The 20,903-nt window shown below is 31.4% G+C and overlaps 1 protein-coding gene across 3 annotated transcripts; it reads right to left on the bottom strand.

Annotated features, from left to right (window-relative positions):
• Positions 1–1,240: 1,240 nt before the first annotated feature.
• On the bottom strand, positions 1,241–15,752 carry LOC139502723 (cardioacceleratory peptide receptor-like). 3 transcript variants are annotated; one of them, XM_071292289.1, is made up of 7 exons: positions 15,417–15,752; positions 6,667–6,733; positions 5,509–5,668; positions 4,513–4,856; positions 3,807–3,948; positions 2,939–3,046; positions 1,241–2,417 (listed from the first exon to the last, which is right to left on the bottom strand). In XM_071292289.1, the coding sequence occupies exons 2-7, from the start codon at positions 6,718–6,720 to the stop codon at positions 2,191–2,193; spliced, it is 1,035 nt and encodes a 344-aa protein (XP_071148390.1). In that variant the 5' UTR covers positions 6,721–6,733; positions 15,417–15,752; the 3' UTR covers positions 1,241–2,190. The 3 variants fall into 3 exon arrangements, with proteins under 3 accessions (XP_071148390.1, XP_071148388.1, XP_071148391.1); XM_071292287.1 differs by lacking the exon at positions 15,417–15,752 and adding an exon at positions 14,685–15,067; XM_071292290.1 differs by lacking the exons at positions 2,939–3,046; positions 15,417–15,752 and adding an exon at positions 14,685–15,073.
• Positions 15,753–20,903: the final 5,151 nt, after the last annotated feature.

The following is a 20,903-nucleotide window of genomic DNA, read 5'->3' as shown; positions in this document are numbered from 1 at the left end:
TGGTTAAAAAATGTAGCCATCTGTTAAATACAACCCAGGGTAAAATAATTTAATCCACGGTTGAGTCTTGTCTCATTGACACCCATACCACATCTTCTTATTTATGTCAATATAACGAAACTATAAACATCTGTCATACCCGTCGGTTGTTCACCTGGTCATACGATCAGATTATAATCCACCATTTTCATTGGAAATACCTAAACCGAATTAGGAATATATAGTTACCAAAGGTACCAGGATTATAATTTAGTACGCCAGACGCGCGTTTCGTCTACATAAGGATCATCAGTGACGCTCATATCAAAATATTGATAAAGCCAAACAAGTACAAAGTTGAAGACCATTGATGATCCAAAATTCCATAAAGTTGTGCCAAATACGGCTAAGGTAATCTATGACTGGGATAAGAAAATCCTTAGGTTTTCGGAAAAATGAAAAGTTTGTTTTTTAAATGACCACATTGTTGATATTCATGTCAACACCAAAGTGTTGACTACTGAGCTGGTATTACCCTCGGGGACGAAACGTCGACCAGCAGTGGTATCAACCCTTTGGTGTAAATAGTTTTCAAAGGTACCAGGATTATAATATGGCAGTTGTTTTTGTACTTGTTCCATTGATTGATAGTGTTCAGTTTTATCTGTTTTTATTGATTTCCATATTTTGAATTTGTCTTGGAGTTCTGTATCATTGTTATATTTTTTCTCTTACCTCGGGCCGATTCAGAGCTCGACATAATGTATAAATACATAATATATAATATTGAAAACCGTATGTATTCTATTTCTACTCCATATGTTAAACAAAACGAGTTGGTGAGTCATAACCTATGAAAAATCATCATGCAGTTAAGTCATGTCTATTGTCTAACCAAGCTTATTTCTTCACATATTTAAAAAAAAAAGGCGAAGCATCACAAAACTCCGTTAAAAATAACAAGCGAGTAGAGCAGCTACTTCGGATATACTGTCATGCTCTACTAGTGGAACTGTTATGTTTCTTCTGGTGATTATTGATCTGGCCACAACTCGTAACCAGTGATCTCACAAAGTTGAAAAAGAGGTGTCGTGGAATAGGATGCAGGATTCGTGTTCAAATCGCATTGACATATTCCACAATGCACATTCTAATTGCCAGAGGACATTAAACAGATTTAAATTCTCCCTCGCCCTGCTTGTCCGAATTTAAAGCATTTAATCTCTAATTCAATAGGCTATAAACAAGACAAACACAGATATAGGATTAGTTGCTCGCAGTAACATATTATTTTCTCTTGCGATACAATATTTTATTTTACTTTATTGTACATATTTCTTCGATTGAAACAATATATAAACACATGACATATAACATTGTTCCTCTTTCGCATCGTTTCTTTTCCCCCGGCTAATACCTCCAACGCCTGTACGTACAATAAACATAGCAGCAACTGCACATATACCTATGTGACCAACTTCAATTCGACGTAACTGCGAGCACCTTCGATACTAATACATTTAAATCCCAAACTTCATATAGTACCTTTAAACCCCACCCATAAAAACCGCCAAAACTTTCCTCGTGCCTCCTGCACCTTACATTAAACTTATAAATAGTACATACTGTTACAAAACCAGTATCCGAACTAGTTATACTAGTTCCCATCTATAAATAATACTACAAATAGCAAATGGGAAAAACCCTATTTCAAACGAAATAAAATACATATCTCTTCACTATCAGCAAGCTATGAGTCTGATTACTCAAACGAGAATTCAGCTGAATGAAGCATATAAATGAAACAACATTGCTTTAAACAATTTAATTTCTTTACTTTTATATGCTTATTATTCTTAAGGTAGAGGCTGAAATCTTAGTCTTTCATGATAAACAAAATACTGTTTACAATACATAGCATTAAATGACCCCGTTATGTTGATATTTTCCCATACACAGATACTTATGATTAAATGTAAAAGAAAACTGTGTACAGTTATATCCCTATTCCAAACATTTTCGGTATGAGATAATGTCACAATTTAGTGCAAGGCCATGGATGTATCTTATTTTTGAATAGAGATTACACTGTTGCTAAATTTAAATCAGCATTTCCGGAAACAACATATACAGTCAGTCAATATGTGTCCCTTGATTAACTCAGATATATACTTTCTTCTGTGTTGAACGACATCTGCTTATTGACTCCTGTCAGTGGTTAGTCAACATAGTATTGCAAGGGGAGTGATTAATATAACTGATTCTTTGTTTTTCATTGACAAACAGTTGTCTGTTAAAGACTAAGAAAACTAATGGATTCATAAGGTTGTTAATCGGAGCCAATACGTGCAAAACTGTGAACAGATCTCCAGCGGGTATAATACCGAAAACATTCAACACCTGTGCCAAATTGATAGGAGTCCAACTTGAAATGTAGACTGAAATTGTAAAAACATATAAGCGCATATTCTTCGGTTTATAATGCAAAGAGTTTTTTATGAAGTTTATTAAATTCATAATAAGAAAATATGTCTTTTTTCTGACATTCTTCTATTCAGGTGTTTTGCAATATTAATCATGTTAATGTTTGTGAAATCATGTTGTACAAATATATGTTTTGTTATGATTTTACTGATTGCCAAGTATTGGTTCTTTTGGTTCTTTTTGTTAATTATACTAAATACAAACTCTTAATTATACAGAACTTTTGTAAAAAAAACATACTCAAACTTATTTGTTTTATTCATGCACGCAACGTTAGATGAACTTGTTTGAACTGTTTGCCTTTTAAGTCGCACAGAGTACCGGCCAAGTACTATGTAGAATATCTCATGATTTGTTTCTGGTTTATAAATAACTATATGTTTTCGAATGAACAGATGCAAGTTGATTTGAAGCCGATGTTAATGTGTACCCTTAATGTATAATTAATGTTAGAAAATGTGACGAAATTGTTTACCTATGACGACTGCTAGAGAAAGCTTAATTGTTTTCTTTTTAGCGGTTGTAATGACAGAGGTAGAAGTTGTTTGTGTATTTAATCCGTTACCAAGGAAATTCGTTGTACCTACAATTGTAAACAAATTTATTCAATACGTGTTTATTCCTTCAACTCACAAACAAAAAAGTATTCTTCATTAATTCATTTGGTTATAGAATTAAGACATGATAGTACTGCAGTTGAAGAGGTGCTGCGATCAATTAGCGATTAGATGGTCACAAATGCAGTTTTACAGATTTTCGGATTAAATCCGGTATTTCCTACCATCAAATCCATCAGCAACTCTTGAACTAAATTATGTTGTTTTGGTTCTAATGCATGATAAAGAGCAATAATACGTTAGTGTTTAAAAAATACTTAATCTTAATTACAATTAAGTCCGCAAAACTTCATGAACGAGTTTGTCACATAGATATGGTATTATGCTTCAAATGGCCAAATTAATTTTTGGTAATACGAGAATGAAAGTTCACTATAAATGACGAAAAAATAAAACAAAGTGAAATCACTTCCGTCAATAAAAGTAATTTATGACATACGGGATATCATATACGGTTCCTAATGATGTGTTTGATCAAGAACTAATCACCGACATACGGGATATCATATACGGTTCCTAATGATGTGTTTGATCAAGAACTAATCACCGACATACGGGATATCATATACGGTTCCTAAGGATGTGTTTGATCAAGAACTAATCACCATTTTTGTACTTCTTGCTAGAATTTTTTTATTATTTCAAATTAAAAGAAAATGACGATTCGGTAATTGTTGTATTAAAGAACTCAAATTTTGACAACCTATCAGTAGCTAATATACTTACCATGTGAAAACATCGTATTTGGTGACCCTGGAAGTCCAAATTTTTCTCGTCGAATAATGACTCTTATAATCCAGGTATAACATGATATTATTATACAAACTGGTATTATCCAATTTATGAAAAGTTCAGCAAGTACTATAGCCTGAAGAAAAGAATTTTCTGTGGATTCAACAATTAAATGAGAGGTTCCTAGGGATATATACGATACATTACATTTTAGTACAACTGGTGGAAATTTTTAACACATGATCTAGTTGAGATTAATTTTCAAATGTAACAATACTGAATCAACGTATTTCTAAATCAACAATGCAAGTTAGACAATTAATAACTGACATGATTTATGAAAAACTCCTTGCGTTGATGTTGTTCTTTTATTAGTTTGAGGATGTTTTAAAATCACATATACTCCACCATTTTCAAAATGCTTGTACCAAGCCAGAAAAATATCAGTTGTTATCCATTCGTTTGATGTGTTTGAGCATTTGAGTTTGCCATTTAATTAGGGACTTTCCGCTTTGAATTTTCCTCGGAGTTCAGTATTTTATTGATTTTTCTTTTCCCAATCGAAATACTTGTGCAAAGTATTACTTATATATATATTGCCTTTTATCTAATAAAACACTATTTCTTTCAATGTAATGATCTTAAAAAGATAGCCTCTTTTATAGTTTTACGGAAATAAGATAAAAAAAAAAACACATACCTCCATATGCTTGAAATCATGCCAGCATATATTTATTCCGTGTTCTGTACATGTGTCCGAGAACCTAATGTGTAAGGCATATGGTAGTGTAAGTATTAGAGCCAACATCCATGCGCCAGATACAAGTCCATAACGATATCTGTTTCCTTTTGTTGATGCTGATAATGGTCGTACAATAACAAACAACCTATCTATCGTTAGCACAACAATCAGAAATGTCGACGCAAAGATTGTCACATTTGTACAATATCCGAAGAAAATAAAACAGGAATACTTTTCCCATTTATCAAGGAATCGTTCAAATATACAATTCGGAAGAACATATAGCAGCCCAACAAATAAATCTGAAGACAGAGATTCACATAATGGAAAAACAAACAACTTCATTAACAAGATGTAAAACATACTTAAAGTTTTTCTTTGTACAGTGTATATATACCACTTTGTTTTTCTTTGTTAACATATATTATGTGTTTATTTATATATAACAGTGATAAAAACCCAAGATAACTCCATAACACACAATTTTTGACATTTTTACTTATTATGTCTCTTTGTTTTGCTCATATACTGTTTTCAATATTAGGGAACAGTATGCGACTGTTATATTAGGAGGTTAAGCTATAAAAAAGGTTTACTCCACCATTTAATGCATACGGAAAGTGAGGAATATGGCAATTTTCTACCGTTCGTTTGATGTGTTTGAGCTTTTATATTGCTATTCGGGGACATTCCGGTTTTTTCTAGTTCGGTATTTTTGTTACTTTGCTTTTTTCTCGAAACAGCTATAAAGTTCATGAATACGATCCAAAATAACTTGAAATTAGAAAATGTAATAATGTTTAATTCTGACAGGCATATAATGTTTTGAAATATTTGCATCTTTTCTTAGAAGAATATTTTATTGACTTTGTCATGTAAGATAGTTGTAAATTGATTGTGAAAAAAACCCATATCATCAATAAATGTGTTCCTTATCTTCACATCAAAAATTACCTGCAATGCTAAGATGTTTAACAAAGTAAGCCATCCGGCTTTTCTTCTTCAGCCTCATCAGCATTAAAATAAGTACAGTATTGAGTATGATTATCCCTACTGCCTCTGTCAGTGCAATCCATTTTAATAAAGGAGACTCGGGAGGCGTTTCTAACAATATCTACAAACATTTGTATTATCATACTGGTACTACATAACAACAACAATATCATATTTCAAATCTAACGAAAAAAACCAGATATTTAAAAAGTTATGAATGTGATTGCTTCGCATCAGGGTGTGGAGCTATTAGTTTCAGTAGGCATACACGCCATCTTGAAATAATTACTGATCACTGATTGGTTACTTTATGATGCGGCTGAGAATCAGCAACAGCCATTGGTTTAAATGAGATAAAGAATTACAGACTTTTCTCGTTCAGGAATGAGTCATTAAAAGCGGGAAAAATAACTATGTGTATATCAGTTCCGATCAACTGTCATTAATTCATAATCGTTTTATTATGCATATATTGCACACTGAAATCCAATATTGAAATATCAATTATCAATACACGTTTATTTGCTTTGTCAATCTGCAAAATGCACGATTTTTTTTTGCTAAACAATGTTCCTATACAACGTTTTCAAAAAAGCATTATCTGTATTTTATAACTTCTCCTAATCTAGACACACCTCCAGAGAGGCACACTCATAACGTACACTCATAAAGCATGTAAAGTAAATCTATTTTATATCAATCAACTATCTAAAAACACCACATGCACACATATTACATTAAATTAGGATAGAGCGAAGCATCTAGAGCTTTTAAAAAAGCTAAATCTTGTTATTCTTTTATCATTGCTTCAAAGAAGATTTTTAATTTGTGAATAAAAATAATGCCGATGTTAAATGACATTATTTTTAGAAACATTTAGATCTTTTACTTTTAGGAAACAAAGGAAGCTTGCTCTCTATTTGTGTTTCTGACATATATAGTATAGAAGAGTAGGACTTAATGTCGTAATCAGGGAGGGGGAATAGATTAACTGATTATTCTTAAATTGGCGGTCTCATGTCTTTTCACATTAGATAGACACGATTTACGAATATCTGTTAATTAAGAATATCAAATATTATCATCACCCACAATTTAATGCATGGTTTGACTACTTACACGTTTAATATCAACGCATTCGTTGGTTTTGTTTACTGTAACATTCTTTGCCATGATATTTTAGAACCTAGAATAGAAAAGATAAAATCAATGACGATTTTTTTTTCAAAACGTTTAACGACTTCTTATCAAATTAGCCTCTTCAAGATGATGCGTAAAATCCAACAAATGGAAAATTTATAGAAGAAACTTTGTATATTGAATTTATTCAAAATAAAACTGATTAAAAAAAAAAATAGGGTCAATGTCTTCATACATCATGCATTTAATTTACAACAGGGTATTTATTTAACTAGTTATCTTAGTTACATTCGGTTTATTTGATTCATTAGTCAGACTTCTATTACCGTGTAATGTTGAAGTTTGTACAACGGACTCGTTGCTACATTTTATGATAGCAACAGGTCGCACAAACTATAGTAACTGATTTTAAAAGGACCCTTTTTCTTTCTGGAATTACATATTGAGTGTTAGAAAAACCTCCATTTGTTTTCTCGAATATAAATTTAGGACTTTTGAACAGCGGTATGCTTGTCTTTATTACTTACAAAAAAACCTTTTTAAGTTGTTATACACAATCTCAAAACTTTTCGAAAGGTCCACCTAAAAGGTTATTTCCCTGATATAACTTTAAAAAAACCTTTAATTATTGTTGCTATTTTAGAGTATGAATTATTTTAAACGTATGTTTAACGTATATTGTATTTTTGAGGTTGAATTTGAATTGTATGCATATATCTTGTGCGTGTGTCACAATTAAAATGAGACACGTTCTTATTGATTTATTCTCTTAGAAAATAACAAATGTATAAAAAAATAAATTATTATTATCACTATTAAAACACTAAACTATAACTGAAACTTTTCATTATATTATGTTCATGTAGACTGGTCATTGTCTGGCAACCATCCTTTAGATGAACTTGATATGTTGAATGTTTTATTGAAATTATTGTTCTTAGTCAACCAGCCACACCAGACATGTCCATTGCCTTTTAAAAACCTCACCACAGCATATAAATATATTCAATCAAACCGAAATATGAAATTAGACATTACTATTGCATATAACTAAAGGTGACATATCGAAGATACAAATTAAGGCAACGCTCAAAATTGAAGGATACGCATGAATTTATAATAAAGGGAGACCAGGTACGTCACCCAATTCAATCATATCAACCAGAAAACAATTTAGTTATAAAGCTTTTCCATCTTACAAAAATTCGGTACATTTTTGACAATGAAATATGGCAATATCAGTAAAAGCCGATGCTGAAAAGTTTAGGAGAAGTATAAGATTCACCTATAAAAAAGTTTAGATGAGCAATACCAACGATCTGACTGATGCTTCGACATTATCGAAAATAAAGTGTTAAACACATTTGTATAGTTCAAACTTGAGGTTGCATTGTATGTGGTATAGGTAGATGGTAGGCTCACATTGATCCTTAATTGAAAAAAAAATTAATTTATATGACTTATTTGTAGACAAAGGTAAGTTTAAAAAAGGTTTTTTACTTAACTTTTTTATTGTTGGCCTCTAATAACATTGAGAGTAGAAATGGGGAATGTGTCAAAGAGACAACAACCCGTCCAAAGAGTGTGTAGAAAAAAAACCACACAACAATACGCACAGTAAAACCCAGCTTTTTCATTATTTTTTTTTATTATTTGGAATGTCAATGTCGGGCATTTTTCAAAAAAAGAAAGCAGTAAGTTTGTATTGGTTTGATTGGACATTGCAATATCACTTTCTAAACGAATGCTGTAAAACCTTCAACATGAAAGATACAATGAGTATAGTTTCGTCCGATTATAATATATACCAAAAAGCTTTTGTGTAACGAGAAGAATTCAAGATAGAAAAAATGTCGAAACAAGTCTGCGTCTACGGAGAGGAGCAGAGTTAAATGTTTAGTCAACTTCATTGAGCAGTAAGAAGGATATTGAGACACCTGTTATTTCATACCATATATTGTACTTGGTTATACATCGATCGCACATTTCATACCGCAATACGTTAAAACAATGTTCTTTGAGATCTCCTATTTTGCAAGCATTGTTGAAACTAAGCGAAAGATACCATGGGAAAAATAAAAAGATCATAATACGAAGTAACACAAACAATACCATGGCCAAAAAGAAAAATTCCGAAAATACAAACAAGAGTCTTGCTCTTGCACAGAAACAATATGATCAACACGAACCGTATAGAAATACGTGAATGATGGAATGGCCAGGATACCTGCTACAAAGGAAGCATTCGTAGTTTTGATCATGGCAAATGAAAAAAAAATATGATGTTATAATAAAGCAATAGAGAACGAAATTTACGATGCGTCAGTTTAACCATACTAGTACTCATTACTGACATTGATATACGATCAATCAAATAATAATAACGGGAAAAAATTTAAGCTCACTATCAAAGAAATTATTCGTCATGATCAACCGACAATCAAAGAAATCAGAAGAATATAAATTAATTAACTAGGACACATTGTACAGTGTATGCCGACTTTCCAGAACTGTTGCGACAATAAAGGTCACACTGAAAGCTATTATTTAAGGTTCCTGATATTGGTAAATCCAGAATGCACTTCAAAGGCATCAACTTTATAAAATGTTGTCATTTTTACTTATACTGAGTTAATTCCACTGCTCGAGATTTTTATGTCCCCTATGGTTTACTTAGCATAGTGCCTTGAAGTTGACATGGTTAACAGCATGACTGTCGTGAATTCTCCGTTGGTATTTATCTTGTTTTTTTGTTTTGTTTTTGAGAAATTATGATAAAAGGCCCCAAATCAATAAAGCAAAGTTAATATTACATTGTTTTGTTTACAAATACACGCAAGGACACAGATACATTTAAGTTTGTTTTACCTCCTTCCGAAATTATATATTTATACTTCATAATTAAAATTAACTTGAGCATGTTTAATTTTGTGCGTTTCTTGTTCAGGATAGTTTAGAATATTGCCTCAGACATACCAAACTCATTTTTTTATTTTCGTATTCTGACATTATCTCTCTAGTCGTAATAGAGTTCTGAGAATATTTCTGAAATGGCTATCAGTTTGAACTAATTGTTTTATTGTAATCATTTATACTCAAATTAACCGACTTTTTGTATAATTGATACTATTAAACAGTTTTTCTTTTCTTATATTAATCTTACGTACAACAATTGTATGCGAATTTATTTGGTTTAATGACCTATTTTTTTTGACAATCAACCAGCAAAATCCTGATCAGCTCTTTGTAGAATAACATATATACGGTTTCATAACATCTTATATCATTGATAAGGAACTATTTATATGATACGAATTCTTATCGAATCCACGTGTACAATCTTTGAATCAACATTGATTGAATTTATCCCAAACTAATCAAGTCAACTTCCGTATATCTAGAAAAAAAACCCAAACAAATCATGTTTCTATCGACCATATCAACATTAATATAGCACAATCGATACTGTAGAAAAGATTCTGTAAAATACCAGCTATTCGGTTGAATCTATTGAATGTGATGGTCACGTTGCTTAGTCGCTACATATCTTAAATCTCACTTTAAATTACATTATTAGCAATTTATCAATAGTTATAAAAGGCACCAAGATTATAATTTAGTACGCCAGACGCGCGTTTCGTCTACATCAGACTCATCAGTGACGATCATATCAAAATATTTATAAAGCCAAACAAGTACAAAGTTGAAGAGCATTGAGGATCCAAAATTTCAAAAAGATGTGCCAAATACGGCTAAGGTAATCTATGCCTGGGATAAGAAGTCCTTAGTTTTTCGAAAAATTCAAAGTTTTGTAAACAGGAAATTTATAAAAATGACCACATTATTGATATTCATGTCTACATCGAAGTGTTGACTACGGGGCTGGTGATACCCTCGGGGACGAAACGTCCATCAGCAGTGGCATCGACCAAGTGATGTAAATAGTTATGAAAGGTACCAGGATTATAATTTAGTACGCCAGAAGCGCGTTTCGTCTATCAATTGTTCAAAACATATTCAACTAGAAATGTTGTAGTTATAGGATGAATGAATCGATAAGGACGATCCAAATAGCTATAAAATTATGTCAACACCACTATTTGTAAAGTCAAACATTTTTGAAAGAGCCACACGTTGGTACAAAAGACCTCATAATGGAACAAAACAATAGCATATTCGGAGAGAATATTGCTCCACCTTATGTTGTTTTATAAGATTATAAGAATCGTATAATAGATATAGGAAGATGTGATATGAGTGCCTATGCCTACTCTCCATCCAAGCAACAATTTATAAAAGTAAACCATTATAAGTCAAGGTACCCTGTATTATGGATTAACACTATGTAAGATTTTGTATTACAATTCAATCTCATTATACAAATCTAATCGTGTGTAACGGTCTTAAACGCTACGTTTTCAAGTACAATGAAAGTTAAGTTATACCCAAAAAATTTGAGATTTCACAGTTCATTAAAATGTTGCTGGATTTATTAGATTTTGAAATGATAAAATGTTTCTTAATATAAATATTAGAGGTTGTGATGTATTCCATTTAAAACTTCACCAAATATACGTAATAAATCACCATAGTAGATAAAACGTTATATTATTTACTCAGGAAAATTGAATTCTTTTCGATATATTTACTCGTAGATATGTATATAATGAAGTTTTTATCCAAAACAAAACCAATCGATTCCGTAGAAAATAAATACATCAATGAAACAGGATAATTGCGATCATTTTGAAACTTTTAATTATGATTTTATATCAATCTTATACATACATGTAGAAGCGCACACATTCGTTATTATGTTATTATTTTTATTTCTTAGTATTGTTTACATTATTCTTTATTAGGTCTTTCCACTTTTCTGTGGAAAGACCTATTGTTTTTCTTCTGATTATTTTTTTTTTTTTTTTTTTTTTTCTTCCGCCTAATTTTGTTCTTGCGATAAACATTTGTTTCGCAATATGTCGCTTAGATATTTGGTATATGATATCGAACAGTTTATGCACTTTTGAAATTTACCCTGCGTAAACGAATACTTTTCTTTGTAGGAGTTATCTCCCCAAACACTGTTTTCCTTGTTAGCGCATCTCCTTCGCAACCGTAAAAGATTATGACAAATTTATTTTACAAAATTGCTCGTTATATCCTTCGCATGATTTGTCCTATTTTGACCGAAGCGATATGACCGCTCCATATGAGAGTTATTTCCCCTTATGCATCTGATATAAGTGATATGAATTTCTATCTTATAAATCATAAGTGATAGAGACCTAGGATCTTTTGATTTGAGGTCCTTGGTCCCAAAAAATGAAAATTAGGTCAAGGTCAAAGGTCAAGGTCATATTCTAATATTTGAATTTGGCTTATTTTCACTTATATCCAAAGACTGTATAAGATATCAACAAATTATTTTTACTAAATTGTTAGTTGCGACATGTCGTAAGATGTAAATTTTGATTGCAAGCGTACGTTGAATGTAAAAGGGAGTTTTCTCCCCTCTTGTATTTAAAAATACGCGTTTGGTAATATAACTCATTAACTAAATATAATAAAGACCTATGGTCTTTTGATTTGAGGTCCTTGGTTTATGACCTTGAAACTGATCTCAAGGTCATAGCTTAATTTGACGTTCTAGATTTTGACCTTTGCTTTTATTCTATATGTATACATGATAAAGATATACAACTTTTAGAAAAAGATATCAAACCATTTAACCTTGTAAAAAACAACCGGAAGTGACCTTTTGTAAACCGGAAATAGCTATTTTTTTGTACTTTTTAATATAAAAGTATATAGAACCAGATATTTTTGGAATCAGTGTCAAGTAAATATTCAAATATAATCGGAAGTAACATTTTTCAAACCGGAAGTAACAAATTATCTCCCTTATTTAAAAAAAATGTATGGAAACAATATATTTTTGGAATCAGCTTACTAGGAGCTATCATTTGACGATTGAAATGACATTTTAAACTTAGTTTCACAACTTTTAATATCAAAATACATTGTTTTGATGGAAAGACCTTCAATTGTTCTCTGAACAATTGGTTTTTAATTATATATTTTTTTCTATTTTTCATTCTTAATTTTCTTTGTCTGATATTCTCCTTTCTGGAACCGTCATCGAGACCAGACTCTAAGCCTTGAAATATTTTAACATCACACGTGATTTTTTGATGAATTGCATGTCATGTCATGATTGTTATCTTACCTCCTATACATTTCTAGGAATATGATTGGGTAAAAGCGTCCTCGTGGAGACTGTGTATATTGCATATTATCTTAGTAGGGAGGCGGGGCTTATCTCATACACGGTTAGCAGTGGAGTTGCGTCCCTTTATATTCCATATAAGGTAAGAAAGGAGGCGGGTCTTATTCCATGCACGGTTAGTAATGGTGTTACGTCCCTTTATAAAAACAAAACGGTACTGAGAAAAAAACTCTCAAAAGTTTCAACAGACGGAGAAATTGATGATTGAGATTAAAATAAATTCAATTGATACAATACTCCCGTGCTTGCATTTCCTATCATCATTTTCTTGATAGAGGGTTGCTATTAAAGGAAGCTATTAAACCAAGAGTTCCAAATGGGAAGTTGAAATCATCCCTTCGTAAATTTTACGGACGCCATCACGAGTTGGTTGACCGTTATGGAATAACCTTATCACAAATGATTTCGGATATGTTCATTACGTCGTAACTACAATCCACTTCCCTTTCATTATGGTGACCTACCGAATTAGACTATTTACTGGATTTTTTATAACATAAGCAACACGACGGGTGCCACATGTGGAGCAGGATCTGCTTACCCTTACGGAGCACCTGAGATTTCCCGTAGTTTTTGGTGGGGTTCGTGTTGCTTATTTTTTAGTTTTCTATGTTGTGTAATATGTTCTATTGTTTGTTTGTTTGTCTTCTTTCATTTTTAGCCAGGCGTTTTTATTCAGTTTATTTTCGATTTATTAGTTTGACTCTGGTATCTTTCGTCCCTCTTTTGCAATCAATCTCAGTCGTTATATTTTGTTTTGTGAAACTAACTCCTATATGTTATATTATATATTGTATAGTTTTTGATCATTGTTGAAAGCCTTACGGTACCATGTAATACTTATTGTTCAGACTTTTATCCTTTGCTCTTTAATGGATCGTTATGACAATCTTCCATATTATATTTTATATGATGAACAAATAGGCAGAAGATAATGTGTGAATTGAGCTACTAATTTAAAAGTATGTTTTAGTGCATATTACAGACTTGAATATTATATTGATGATTTGCAAGATGTCTCGTTTCATTTATTTGATTATTTTTTCTATCTCAGAAATTAACATTTCAATTTTGTCTTTCAGTATTCATCGAACTAACCATTGAATAACTGTAAAAAGTAAAATCACAAAAATACTGAACTTAGAGGAAGATCAATTGGGAAAGTCCATAATCACATGGCAAAATCAAATAACAAAACGCATCAAAAACGAATGGACAAGAACTGTCATATTCCTGACTTGGTACAGGCATTTTCAAATGTAGAAAATGGTGGATTAAACCTGGTTCTATAGCGCTAACCCTCTCACTTTAGTGACAGTCTCATCAATTTCCGATATTTTTACATTGATGCGTTAAATAAACAGACACAATAAATATAATAGTCAAAATATGGGTACATCAGTCATCATCGTTTAACAATTTTAAAAGGAACAATTTAACCGTATGGTTTAACTTAGAACGCTTCACATGAAAAAAAAACCAACTACAATAAAAAAAAAATATGGATACTGATCACATGATGTATACTATATTACAAAAGTATATTAGAATAAAAAAAATAAAATAACCTTTACGTCTTCCACACGAAAATTAATATCACTTTTGTTACCATTCCAAAATAAAACAGTAGCATATATATTTAACCGCTATTTTAACTTGTATATTTTCTTGTGAATAAAAAAAGAATGAAAATGTATCTAAATTAACTTACCCTTCAATCTGACATATAATAAACTTCCTCTATGTAAATAGAATACAAATGATACGGAAATCTGAAGAGGACTGCCTAATACAATGTTCTATTAGTGTCTATATTTTCTTTATATTGTGGATCACGCAAATAATATTCTTCCGCGTATAAACAATTTCTAAGGTTTCCAATAAGACCTCACATATAGATAAAGATTCAACCGCGTTAGTTTTCAACTTTCCACACAATACTGCACATCTTCTAACACGTTAACTATAACACCATGTATAATACTGACAAAATCATGTCAATTATTGGTGAAATAATTAACTACGTGTTGTTATGTATAATTATTCAAGTACTTATTTCCCCCTTCTGATAATTAAAGTGGCGACTAAAACTAGAAATTGCCATCTGTCTGTGAGCGCAGGTCATTTAAGTATTGCAGAAATCAACAAAGATGCCCATAACCCACGCAAGTCAACGAACAGAACATTACAAAAAACCCGAAGGAAGTACGATAACGACACTGTTTGTCTCTAAAAACCGACAACAAAAAAGAATAAGATATTTATGATAGAAAACCCTTGAGATTTAAAACACATAAATATTTCAGTATTAAATAGCATTATTTATAATTTAGAAAGTGTCTTTCTTGTTTTTTACAGTGTCAGAATTCTTTCATTGACGATAAACAGCAAAAATAAATGAATTACACGATGCTGTTTTATGAATATTTAAATCGAGCCTTACCCACACAGCTGTTTTGCTAGTATATGTCCTTATCTAAAAATATTGGTGGTAACAAGTATCTTCTGAATCAGTTGGTTGCTCTCATTTCCTCCTGTTGAAACTTTGTATACATTGGTAATGTTAGGTTAAATAAAATCCGCAGACATTTTCGTTTAGATAATATAGTTTTCTTGATTCAAAGTACTGTAAAACGGGAAGCAGGTTTTTAGCAAATCGAAAACATTACTCACACGTTACTGCTAAGCTGCTTAAAAAATATGACGTCAGTCTGTTTGATATTACCTACATTTTGAACAATTCTAACTATCGACAAACGGAACTCATCCCTGAAAACTGTAACAAATATTGAAGTCGTCTTTTTCTGTAATACGTAAGAAAATTACCTGGGAAATATTTACGAACAGACGTACCAGAGTGTAAAAGAGTGGATAACGGTTGCAGAAGTTGATTTGGGCATTCAATGACTTTATGGCGGGTATAATATATCAATTTTGACATTCATTTTACACAACACCCTTCTCATTTCTCAATAAAAATGATAGGATGTAGACTGGATCAAACAATACTTTAAAATGCAATCATATTGGATGGAATTTTCACTCGCTCAGTATAATATTTTAATTGTTCAAAGCTGATAACCTGATAAGGATTTTTATTTATGTTAATAGGAACCCCTAATTGAACATATAAAACAATTTGTTTATCTACTACTATCTTCACTATATTGTAAAGGTTTGTACCTAGACATGAGAGTGGTGTCATGGTTGATTACTTTGTAATAATCTCAACAATTAGATCCTATTAAACAAATATAAAGTAACACAGATAAAATTCTCATCTATTTTGTTTATAAAGAACTTACACATAAAAGAGAGGCAGACGACATCAAATGCATATTCATATAAGTGAAGACAAACTACGACGCTATGGTTAAAAAAACGTCTACAGAAATAACATAATAGATTTATAGACTGAGCAACAAACAAATATAGGTAGTCTTAGGTGTTCCACATTGTTAAGCAGTTTCTGATCCACATGTTGCTCGCGTCGATCTGCTAGGTTAGCTTTAGCCCTAATGCAGTGATGTTTTATTTGAGAAAAAAAGAGAATGGGATTGTGATAACAATAAAAGGAACAAATAATACGAAATGTCGACGGCTTTCACTGTTTTATGGAGGTTACCAATTAATTTGACAGTGACATTTCGACTGATATCGATGTCGTATGAGCGGCTGAGTGGGGTGTATATCTTCCTGTGGGCAGTGTCCCTATGTACTAGCATTTTCAGTCCTGCAATTGACAATAGGCTAGCACAAAGCAGTCAAAAGTATACATCGAAGTCGTCTTTTCTGTTGCTTTTTCGAACTACCATTACTCATAAAAATGTTCGATGTAAAGAAAAAAGAAGCTAAAAAGCATTGTAAAAATAATTGTATAATAACCATTTTTTGTGTAAAGCTTTTCACAGCAGTTTCTGTTAAAAAGATGCTATACATTCTGTGTGGTTTTTTTTCAAATTAAAAGTTAAAAAATACTTAAAAAAAAGTGTCATTAAGATTTTTCCCTTTATTGATGGTATTAGTTAACCTTTGAACCGTTGGAACTGACCTATGTTATCATTTGTGCATTATTTTTCACATAGCTATAGTATTTTATGCACTGTGTCGTGGACTGTTGTTACCTTTTGTCTTTTTGCATTATTTTGTCGGTTTTTCTTGATTTGAGAGTTTTTTATTTTTTCCATTGTTACCGTCCGCTCCTTCCATCTAGACGTTTGACTTATAATTCAATTCACATATAAATGATTGTTTGGTATACTGACCAGTGATGTAATAAGACCTACAAATAAACTCGATGCAATACATGCATACCAAGTTTTATACGTTAAATAACAACAAATAGGAATCAACTCAAAGAACACCACAAACATGGAGAGGGACAACATTAGCAAGTTTGACATTCAAAATCTGAATATTTCTCAGATGTTTACAGTAAAACTATTCCATGACTGTTGCAGATCACTTGCTAACATACATGAGAGTAACAAATACAAAAACCACATAAAAGTCTAAAAAACCTGTGGATATTTTTTGATCATGCATTAATTTTAGATGAAAACGTGTTACAATATGTATCATTTTTTATTGCTTAATTCAGTATTACCCTATAAACATAATATAACTATCTTCCATACTTGTTAATTGTTTTCATTATATGCATCATATATTTGATCATTTATCTATGTTAGTTATTCTTTTAAAAAGTGACCATTAATATACAATTGCCAATATGTGCACTGTTGCATGTACACGTTATTAATAACCAAATCTTTTCAGATGTCTTTTTATATAAACATTTTAATATGTGCCAACACAGTTTAATACCTTAATTTTGGTTCTAGAGGTTGAATGAACCAATGAAACGTTGATTTTGTTTTAACGTTACCACATACTATTTAATTAATCTTACTGGCATCTGAAAGATACCTCATATAAAAATAAAACTGTTATACCCCAACAAAAACAATTTAAGGCAATTTATTTATTATACAAATATCATTGATTAAACAAGAGAAAATCCTAAAACAAAGTCTAATTGCATCTGACAAATGGCAATCATTTTACATATAACATATTTCTGCAATTTTTACGCACATATCATACATTCAGAACAATTAAAGATGTGCATCTATCTTATCTTATTAAAGATGCAGATATTTGTAAAATCTAGCGATAGAACACAAACTAAGAACAATATAATATGATCTTTACATCTATCGAAAACATGGGCAGAAGCAAGTAATATACAGAAAAATTAAATAAAAATAGATTTATAGGAGGCGTCCTTTAGCTGACCTCTAACGAATACGTATACTAGTTCAGTGATAATTGGACGTCATACTAAACTCTGAATAATACAAAAGAAACTAAAAATAAAAATCATACTAGACTAACAAAGGCCAGAGGCTCCTCATTTGGACAGGCACAAACATGTGGCGGGGCTGAACTTTTTTTTTTAAGATAGAAACCCTCTCCCTATCCTCTAGTCAATGTAGAAAAAAACAATACGAACAGTAAAGCTTGAAAAGAGAATTATTATTTCTGTGTAACCTTTTATTCATTATCAATCTTATCTCAACACTAAGTTAGATATGTAGATGACGAAGAAATACTAATGTTTTCTATCCTGATCGACTAAACTCACTAAACAAATATTGTCTTTTTTCTGAAATGTGAAAAGTAATCAGAGCAATAGATAAGTGTTATTGCCGATTTCCTTGATTTGCAAATTTATGACTTTAATTATAAGCTTCTCGATGAACAAAAGTATGAAAAGTACTTTGGAAATATAAATTATGTGTTCTTTTTTGTAATTAGTTCTAACATACTTTTGATTTTTTAACCCTGTTTACCACCATTCCTCATGAAAAATTATATTTTTTTTGAAAAAAAAAACATTGAACGGCAAAATTATTTTATATTCCTTCTTTTATGACGTTTTCTAAATTATAATCCTGGTACCTTCGATAACTATTCACACCACTGCTAGTGGACGTTTCGTCCCCGATGGCAGCACCAGCCCAGTACTTAGCACTTCGGTGTTGACATGAATATCAATTATATGGTCATTTTCATAAATGTCCTGTTACAAAGCTATCAATTTTTCGAAAAACTAAGGATTTTCTTATCCCAGGAATAGATAACCTTTGCCGTATTTGGCCCAATTCTTTTTGGAATTTTTGGTCATCAATGCTCCTTAACTTTGTACTTGTTTAGTTTTACAACTATTTTGATTTAAGCGTCCCTGATGAGTCTAATGTAGACGAAACGTCTGGCGTACTAAATTATAATCCTGGTACCTTTGATAACTATTTACATCACTTGGTCAATGCTACTGCTGGTGGACGTTTCGTCCCCGAAGGTATCATTAGCTCAGTAGTCAGCACTTCGGTGTACATGAATATCAATTAGATGGTCATCTTCATAAATTTCCTGTTACCAAACTTTAAATTTTTTGATAAACTAAGGATTTTCTTATCCAAGGAAAAGATTACCGTAGCCGTATTTGGCACAACTTTTTTGGAGTTTTGAGTCATAAATGCTCCTCAACTTTGTACTTGTTTGGCTTTACAACTATTTTGAACTGAGCGTCACTGCTGAGTCTTATGTAGACGAAACGTGCGTCTGGCGTACTAAATTATAATCCTGTTACCTTTGATAACTATTTACATTTTATGACTTTAAACACGCGAAGCAATGCATGTGGCTTTTAAATTTGATAGATGTGTTTTGTGCTCTATTTGTTTAATATTTGTTTGTTTTGCGATTGTGAAACAGTGATGACTGCTGTACTAATATTTTGACTATTTTACCTATTATGTCTGTTCTGTTTACGCATCGTTGTAAATATAATGGAATTTGATGCGACTGTTATACAAGTGAGAGGTTTAGCGATTTCAAACCAGGTTCAATCTACCATTTTCTACATTTTAAAATGCCTGTACCAAGTCAGAAATATGACAGTCCTTGTCCATTAGTTTGATGTGTTTTATCATTTGATTTTGCCATTTTAGTTGGGACTTTCCGTTTTAAATTTTACTCGGAGTTCTGTATTTTTGTGATTTTACTTTTTATTCTTTTAGAGAACACTGGGTAGGCAGCTCTATCGATGGCATATCGGTACCCTATGTTAACATCATTCCAGTAGTCATTGCTTCAGTATTGCCATATTTTATAACATGCATTTCTACAATTGTTCGTTTATTAATTTTGAAATAACTAAGACACCAAGTTTCAAACTTCATGGGGCAAAGCACATCATAAAAGGATGTGCTTATATTTTAAAGACACTTCTGATCATTAACATGTAGCACTTTATGTGTATCGGTACTCATACATCATTACATTACGTTTCAAATACTTGACTTTGAGTCTAATGATGCAAAATACAAAAAAATCATTTTGGAGGAATGTAATTTGTAAAATGCTATTTTCATTTCGTACTTGGATTTGAAGAAAAGTACATCTTGCTGTGGAAGTAATTGGTGTTGGCATGAATGCTCCTATGGTTTGCAGAAGCGTCCGTTTGAAAAGAAAATTACAAAAGCCACGAAATTATATAAATATCAAGTTTAAGACATATTCTATTATCATTAACTACAGTTGTAAATTAAATCCTGATAATTGTATTCGCTACATCTATTTATTTAGCCTTATCTTTTAAAAAATTTCACATATTTCGTTATATAAGAAAATGTGCCCGTTCCTTAACTCAACTTTTTTTTTATTTAACCTGACAATCATTTAGACGTTGATATATGTAAGAAATGAAGCACAAAAGATTATACATAACTTTGAAAAGACATATGTATTTCAAAAGACGCCTTTACTGTTATTATGATGAAATTCATTTGTTATTACATGAAATTCAATTGATTTTATATTGTAATAGGAACAGTAATAATATGAAATTGAAAGTTGAATTAAT

The sequence above is a fragment of the Mytilus edulis genome, chromosome 14 (assembly GCF_963676685.1).
Source record: "Mytilus edulis chromosome 14, xbMytEdul2.2, whole genome shotgun sequence".
Taxonomy (NCBI): domain Eukaryota; kingdom Metazoa; phylum Mollusca; class Bivalvia; order Mytilida; family Mytilidae; genus Mytilus; species Mytilus edulis.
The sequence above is the reverse complement of the archived record's forward strand: the minus strand, read 5'-3'. Positions and strand labels throughout refer to the sequence as shown.

Excerpts from the sequence above, each read along its gene's own strand:
- LOC139502723 (XM_071292289.1), bottom strand. The coding sequence starts at position 6,720 with ATGGCAAAGAATGTTACAGTAAACAAAACCAACGAATGCGTTGATATT. Across the intron at positions 5,669-6,666 it reads AATGCGTTGATATTAAACGT|ATATTGTTAGAAACGCCTCC; the intron begins GTAAGTAGTCAA and ends AAATGTTTGTAG. Across the intron at positions 4,857-5,508 it reads TAAACATCTTAGCATTGCAG|ATTTATTTGTTGGGCTGCTA; the intron begins GTAATTTTTGAT and ends CTCTGTCTTCAG.